The sequence below is a fragment of the Meles meles genome, chromosome 8 (assembly GCF_922984935.1).
Source record: "Meles meles chromosome 8, mMelMel3.1 paternal haplotype, whole genome shotgun sequence".
In the NCBI taxonomy this organism is placed as follows: Eukaryota; Metazoa; Chordata; class Mammalia; order Carnivora; family Mustelidae; genus Meles; species Meles meles.
The window spans coordinates 13,483,111-13,491,433 of record NC_060073.1 but is presented as its reverse complement, the minus strand read 5'-3'; the positions used below and the strand labels follow the sequence as shown (position 1 = coordinate 13,491,433).

General features: G+C 53.5%; 1 protein-coding gene across 1 annotated transcript; it reads right to left on the bottom strand.

Annotated features, from left to right (window-relative positions):
• Positions 1–3,818: 3,818 nt before the first annotated feature.
• Positions 3,819–7,059, bottom strand: LOC123948578 (proteoglycan 3-like). The gene is given in 5 exon segments (XM_046015786.1): positions 3,819–3,823; positions 4,314–4,425; positions 5,454–5,586; positions 6,242–6,554; positions 6,999–7,059. Coding segments are annotated over 5 exon segments (624 nt in total).
• Positions 7,060–8,323: the final 1,264 nt, after the last annotated feature.

Here is an 8,323-nt window from a genome sequence, read left to right as displayed (position 1 = left end):
AGGACGGGTGTGGTCCTCCCGCGTGTGGGGCAGCCACTCTGCCTAGCCCGCCAGCAAGTGTGTGAACTCTGGACAGCGAGCCTGCCGCGCGAGCCACAGGAACCTGCACCACAGCCTCTGGGTGCCAGATTGGCTCAGCCCTGCTGCATCGTGGCGGACTCAGCACGGTCCCCACCATGACCACATGCCAACCCTGCTGGGGGTTGTCACTCATCCTACTGGATAGAAAAAGAAATCTGGAATCAGTGGAAGTTTGAACTGGAGCACATAGTCACTCCTAGCAGTCATTGTGTCTGTAATTACTCAGCATAAAAGCTAACATTTAGAGATAACTCACCACGGTTGAGCATCAGGCGGGGTGCGCGACAGGGGTCACCTATGGTGACCCTCCTTTAATAGCAGGGGACTGAGGCTTGGTAACGGGAAGAGACTGAGCCGGCAGAGCCGGGCCCCCAGCCCCAAGCTTTATGGCTCCAGAGTCTACAATCTTGACTTCTAGGCCACGGCTGTCTGAGAAAAACCAGGACACCGTGGGCCCCTTCTTTTCTGTATGTGTTGGGCTAAACCAAGTGTCTAGGCAGCAGTACAGAGAAATCTGCAGAACCTCAAGGTTTCATATCACAGAGTGGGTCAGATGGCCCCCTCCCTCCACCTGGTGGCTGCGCCATCCGAGACACATGCAGGCCAGGTCACGGCACAGGGAAAGGGGGACGCGAGGCTTGCAGACCGGGGAAAGGTCAGGCCCCGAATGGCTCAACCAACCCCACCGCACCAGCCAGGCTTCAGCCACAAGGAAGACTGGGAAACAGTCCTCCTGGGTCCTCAGGAAGAGGAAATGGTGCACACAGCACCCTCTGCCACACTATCCCCCTCTTGCCCACAACCCCTCCTGCCCACAGCCACTGGCAGTTACACACACCCTTCCCTTGTGTGTCCTTCTCACAAAACCTTGTTCTCCACAAGCGACCCATCAACCTCCCAGAGGTTTGAACAGATAACACCCTCAGGAGTTTCCTCTCCCAAGAGGATCACCTTTTAATCAAGGGCTATTCAAGACTGAAAGGCCTTAAACAGCCAAAGATATAAATGCCTAATGGTTGAAGCTCAGGTGCAGTGATTGACGTGCTGCACCCTTGAGAGCGTATCTCCCTCATCCTGCCTCCAGCGAGCCTCAGTCTGGAGGGGTCTGAGCCCCGGTCTTCCCCCCTCCCTCTATCTCCTGTGTCGGCTGGCTAGATACTGGTCTGTACTGCCTAGAGCTAGATGGGCTACTGGTGTGGGCTGCAGCTCAGGCCCCATCCAGGAGATAAGGGGAAGCTGATAAAAGCCAAAATACTGGTCCCAAGCTCCCTCTTCAGATCTGCCCTTACCAGCCCTCCTCCCCCTACCCACAGCCGATTCCACTGTTCTTTTAGAAGCAGAGCATCAACAATTAGCTTGCTAAAGTAGGCAAGGAAGGGACCGGGTGGGGGTCTGACCTCCAGGCAGCCCTCTTTCTTTGTCCCTGGGAAGACCAACATGCTGTGATTAGTGACTTCCTGGCTCAGTGTCCAACCAAGGCAGATGGACAGACCCCTCTCCTGCGGAGAGGCCTCTGTACCTAGAAGCAGTCCCTGGGCCCAGCACTGGTGACAGTCACTGCAGTGCCCACGCCGGTCATCCTGCCGCCAGGGGCCTGCTCACGTTCAGGGGACTCGTCTCCTGCTTTTTCACCACCTCCTTCCCCTGGGGGTCCCCATTCCTGTCCTGTTCCATTGACTCTGGGCCCTTTAGCAGCAAAGCCAATCTGAGAATATTGTTCTTCTTGTTCCTGAAACTCCGCATCCCATCACATGCCTGGACCGATACACACGTGCACACACAGACATAGACCTGTACAGGTGTATGCCCCACACACACACATACGCACACTCACAAACCCACTGGTACACACATATACAGGCACACACAGATCTAGGATCTTGTTGGGGGCAAAGCTATATGGGCATAAACAACACCCAGGTGTATCCATAAATATTCAGAGGTTTTTTTTTTTTAATCCCTACTCTTTTTTTTTTAAGATTTTATTTATTCATTTGACAGACAGAGATCACAAGTTAGGCAGAGAGGCAGGCAGAGAGAGAAAGAAAGGGAAGCAGGCTCCCCGCTGAGCAGAGAGACCGACATGGGGTTCGATCCCAGGACGCTGAGATCATGACCTGAGCCGAAGGCAGAGGCTTTAACCCACTGAGCCACCCAGGCGCCCCTACAGAGGTGTTTAAAGTGTGCTCAGCACACAGAGGCACACGGACTCGTACGGTTTTGCATATTTATAGATAGAGACTCCCATGTGCACGGATAGACACAAGCATACAAGGATTGACTCTTGTACACACCAAGATGTATATACACACATGTACGTGTGCACTCACAAACACACTTTTACACTCTCCCTGCACCCCGTGTGGAACGACACCCTCGGGAAACATGTAGATCACAGTAGATCATGTAGCTAGCTAGCTAGCTCTGTGCCTTAATCTTTCTCCCTCTGCATCCCCACCACCCCCCTCAACAAGACAGGGCTCTCTGCCTTCCTGACACCCAGCTCAGGCCTGAGCTTCCTGGTTATCAATCTCAGCATCCTGCCTGGAACAAAGAGAGGGAGTAGCGTTCTCCATCCTTGGGGACAGTGAGATGAGGGGAAGAGGCTGGCTCTAGGATAGGGGCGGGAGCCTCACCGCTACCTGATGCTATAATTTTTGCCCTAAGGCCCTCCCAGTGGAAGGCAGCTCCCATCTGAGACTGTGTTCTCTCTAGGGAGGTCAGCTGGGGATGGGGGAAAAGGAGAAGGGATTGGGGTGGGGGACACAGCTCAGAAAGGAGTGGAGGACACATCTCGGGAGCCAGGGACTTTAAACTCACCCACAGGGGGCTGGGAGAATAGAAAACAGGGGCCAGCATCTGAGAGGCCAGAAAGACCCAGAGCTAGAGGAACCAGCTGCCCTAGAGGAAGGGACTTCCTCCCTCCCATGTGGTTCCCCAGGTGGGATCTCAGTACACACCATGCACACAGCAGTTCTTGAATGGGCACAGTCCCCTCCACGTTGGAAAGCCCTTCCACGCTCCCCCATCCCGCCATCTTGCACCCCATATAGGAGCCAAACAAAGCAGGAGGGCCAGTGTCCCACTGCGCACCAATGAGGCAGTCCTCCAGCGGTGGAAGTGGAGGAGGCTGGGCAGGGAAGGCCCATGGGGAGCCCACCAGCCCACTGGGTGCCCAGCTGCTCCCGCTGAGCTTCCCCGCCCAGTCCAAGGCTCCACTGGCAGTCCTCCAACGTGTGTAATAATGAGATGGAGTTGGGAAATGCTGTGGGAAGTCTGGGTTTTTGGCCAGGAGAGGCTGGGGGACAGAGCCTGGAGGGGTCCAGGGACTGCCAGCGGAGGTCTGAAGGGAGGGGGCTCCGAGGCTGGGGCTCCACACCTCAGGCTTAGAAGCAGCAAAGGGCAGATGCCTTTCACATGAAGTCAGCTGCCAGCGGTGGAAAGCATGGTGACTTCAGCGGTCGCCTGTGTGGCGAGTGGCCCTCCTTCCCTCCTTGGCTGGCTGGCTGGGATCAGGACTGTCAGCGCGCTTCCCACATGCTCCTTCTAGCTAAGGTGCACCCAGCTCTTCCCGGGGGAGGAGGGAGGCAGTGTGCTAAGAGCTTCATGAATTAGCTGGTTAAAGTATGCCTATTGTACGTGATCGCCACAATGACCCCAAAAGATAGATGTTATCATCATCCCCATTTCACAGATGGGCAAAGTGAGGCTTAGTGGAGGTAGTAACTTGCCTGGGTCTAAGCTGCAAGAGGCAGAGCCGGATGTGGATGGCGGCAGGCTTACTCCAGCACAGATGGTCTTAGCCTTAGAGCTAGCTCCCTCACATCTGGCTTCCATGCTGCTCAAAGCTGGCGAATTACCCGTCAGCCCTAATTCCCACAGCTTTCCTTGTCCTTCATCCATACCTTACATTCACATCTGCTCCTCTCCTCTGTCGCATCAGTCACTCCTTGTGGCCCTCATATCAGAGGAAGGATAGCAGCCCCCCAGCCCCAAGCATAGTGCGGTCCGTGAGGCTGGAGAGCCCCCATCTATCTCCCATACAGGGTACCCCGTCACCTGGTTTTGCTTTGAGGGATCCCTACATTTCAGCCCTCCTCACAGAGGATGTGGCTTCTCTGGGTGTGGGAAGGTGTGAGTTTGGAGAGGTATGTTCAGAGAACTCAAAGGAATAGTGTGTGAGAGTGTACCTTGCCAACGCTTCCCCTTGCCCTGGTCCCAGTCCCCCTCACCTCTGGTCCATAGGGCTACATAGTTGCCTTCCCCATTCACAAGCTGCCCTGAGGCCCAGTATCCAAAATTCCAGTGTCTCCCATTAGTGCATTGGAATCTCCAGCACGGGAACTAAAGAAGTGATAGGCTGGGTCGTAGGGCAGAGGTCCAGGGAGACAGACCCATGGGCCCCAGGGGCCCATGAGTGCTCCCTTCCCCTCTCACCACCCACCCAGTGAGGAGCCAGAGCTGCAAGCGACCCATGCCTGAGAGTTTACGGGCAATGCCAATGCAAGAGGGGCCAGCACTCCCCCGTCACACAGAACACGCTTCTCCATCTTCACGGTGCATACGATCTCCTGGCATTCTTGTTAAAATGCAGATTCCTGGGGTGCCTGGGTGGCTCAGTGGGTTAAAGCCTCTGCCTTCGGCTCAGGTCATGATCTCAGGGTCCTGGGATTGAGGCCTGCATCGGGCTCTCTGCTCAGCAGGGAGCCTGTTTCCCCCCCTCTCTCTGCCTGCCTCTCTGCCTACTTGTGATCTCTGTCAAATAAACAAATAAAATATTTTTAAAAAATGCAGATTCCAGCTCAGGAGCTCTGGGGTGGGGCCCAAGATTGGGCACTTCTGCCAGGCTAGCCGGTTTGCCAGTGCTGCTGGCCAGGGACCACACTCGAGTGGCACATTTCATGGCATTTATTCATCCACAATCCGAGAGCTGCCTTGAGAGAGGGGCTCCATTTTAGAGATGAAGAAACTGAGACTCCAAGGAAGTCATTCAGCTAGTAGGTGACTAAGCGGGGCATGGAGCATATCTCCTGACTCCAGTGATACAGCAGGAAATGTCCAACGGCCAGCTCCAGGGGAAGGAGAGAACATAGAGGGCAGGAAGAACCCTGATTTACAATTGCCCATTTCCTTGGTGTACGTACCTCCACTGGGGCAGATTTCAAGCTACAGGCATGAATTCCATGAGCATGGAGCTGGGATGAGATGCCCAAAATCATCAGTCCCCCGGACCCAGTCCAAGCCAGCTCCAAGGCTACACTGCCCACTGCTTGAAGCTGGTCTCAAGGACTGAGATACGTCTAGATGCCAACAGGGGGTCCCTGGAGACAGAGAGAACTTCCTGTCCCCAGGGAGGTTGGTGCCTCACCTACCCAGCCCTTGAGCATGCTTCTGATCCAGGCCTGGCCTTTATTGACCCCTCTGGCCATGCACAGGACGTGATGTTCTGAGTTGGAGTTGTATATGGAGATGAGGTTGCCCCTGCAGCACCTTCCACAGACATTCAGCAGAAAGAAGAAAATGTAGGATAGAGAATTCACTGGTTTTTCTCAAATCTCTGAGTCTCCAGGAGAGAGCTTTTCATCTCTTTGCAGGTCAGAAATCAATGACTTACTTGCCCTTCTCAATCCCATCTTGTGTCCCTTGGTCAGAAATTTTTGCAAAAACTAATAATACTCAGAATAATCAAAACTACCATTTATGAGAGTTTTAATGACCCAGGGACTATTCCAAATACTTCCATGTATTATCTCATTTGATCCTCAACCACACCCCTAACAAGATGGTACTATATATCTCCATTTGACAAAGACTCTGAAGCCCCAAAAGGTGAGCTGACCGGCCCAGCAATGGAACCAATGTCAGGCAGAGCCGGGACTGAACACAGGTATATCAAATACCAAAGCCACTCGTGCAGACAGTGGTTCTTAAAGTGCAGGCCCCAGACCAACAACACCATCATTACCTGGGAATTGTTATACGTGCAAACTCTCAAGCCCCGCCCCAGATTCGCAAAGCCAGAAGTGTATTTTAACAAGACCTCCAGGAGATCCTGACACACACTAGGCTTTAAGAACCACTAATCTCAAAGGGAAGAGAAGGTTGACTCTGATCTCCTCCTCACCTCCAGTCCTCCACTGTAGCCTCTCTGCCACTTACCTGAGCGTTTGCAAATTTCTCAAGGTTCTGCACCAACAGGAAGCAACAAGTCTTGCACCCCGGACTGCCTGGAGTTTAAACTTTGTCCACTTCCTGGGGGCACTGAAAGTCCTTGTCTAGGGCAGCTGGGTTGGAATCCATGGCCTCCTCACCCTCAAATGTGTCCCAATAGCCGGAAGGCTTGGTCTCCTCTCCTTCTGACTGAATCACCTTCTGGGTCAAGGCAGAGTCTCCCTCCGGCTCCCCTAAACACTCCAGATTCTGACTCAGGTCTGCCTGTGTCTCCCAGCTGTCCAGATTGGGAGCATTATTCTCTGGGAAGAAGGGGTAACCTAAAATCAGCTCAGGGGGTCTCCCTTCTTCCAGGACCATGGACAGCTCTGGAGGCCCACACAAGCTTTCTTAGAGCCACCATCTGTAGCCAGTCCTGGAAGGATCTCCTTAGCATGGGCTGAGGTGAGAACACTTGGGTCGCAGACACAGGTGGGTGAGATCCTGACTTCTGGCTGACACCGCAGGTGTGTATTCTGGAGGAGGCACCTCTGAGAAGCCCTTCATCTTCACAGGTGGTGGGGTTTTCCTGTGAAGTTACCCTGGCAGAAAGTTTGGGTCACAGTTCCGAGTCCAGGAGAAATCTAATCAGAGATGGGCTGGGTCAGCCGAAGGGGGGCAGCTGTGGCTCTGGCCCTGTGTGGCAAAATACCTGCAAGAAAGAGGAGAAAAAAGAAAGGTTGGTGAGACGGGAAGGGGAGGCTTACCCAGATGGAGAGCAGCAACTGTCCCCAGCAGGGGAAGGGGCAGGAATAGGGGGCCTTTCATTTCCACTCAGGCTTGGGACAGAGACAAAGCTCCGCTTCCCTCCTGGTGGGTGTCCTGTGTGTCTGCACAGCCCCTGGCAGACAGGGGACAAAATCCTTGTTTAACCAGTTGATTAAGGGGCAAAGATTGGTTAGAGCACTGTTTCCTCCCCAGAGAACAGGCACTGAACTGGAGAATTAGGAAAAGGACGTGGGATGTCAGCTCAGGAGCAAAAGTTCCTTTTTCCTGAAAGCCCCATCCCTTCTCCCCCAGACGGTCCTTAGCTCAGACTCTTGCCCCTGCAAGAACGGGCCTGCTCTGAGTCAGGGCCACCATCATTCATACAGGGAAACGAGGGGAAAAGGATAGTGGCCACTGTGGTCCTGAGGACGGGCTTCCAAGTGGGTCAAGCACTCACCTCCGGGAATCTCTGGCCTCCACTCTTAGTGCTTCTGGCTGTTGGGCCCCAGAGGAGGCTGGGTCAAGGCTCTTACGCTGGGCTTCCGGGAAAGCTGGAAGAGGCAAGGATGATTGCCCCCTGCTGTGGGGGAGCACAGAGGAGCTGATAAGAAGAGCTTTACTCAGTCCTCTCACCCTTGAGAACTGCTGTCTTTTGGGACTGCAGAGACCTATTGTCCAGGGCTCCCTTCACATGTGGGTATCCAGACACCCTGGTGTGCTCAAGAGTACCCTAGCTGACTGTTGTCTAGGCATTAATACTGCCCCTATAGTGTCCTAGGGGAAGAACAACACTCCTTAACCCCAGGAGCAGCCTTCTCCTGGTCGATATCCCAGCTAATGAGGTGGGGAATCCCAGGGAGCTGGGAGACCATGTGGGGAGGAGGTAGGAGACCAAGGGAGCCTCTGCCCTCCTGAGCACTCACGTATCTCGACCAAGTCCTCTATATGCATCACATCCCTGAATTCTCATCTTCACCTCATTCCACAAGAAGGTATGCTGATCCTTACTTTACAGACGAGGAGATGAGGTTCAGAGAGGGAAGGCAACTTGCCAAGTTTGCACAGGAAGTAGGAGAACTGGGATTTCTAAGTCTTTTTGGTTTGAAACCCTTGTCTCTCTCTCTGATTCTCTGTCTCAGTCTTTGTCTGACTCTCTGTCTCTCTCTCTCTCTCTCTCCTTCACTTTCTTCCTTTCTTTCCCTGTCCTCTTCCTTTTCCTTCTCTTCCACATCTTTAAAATTTTGTGCTCATTTTTTATGATGTGGCTCTAGAACAAGGTTCTCAACCTTCCTGCTATTATTATTTGCAGTAAAATAGTTCTTTG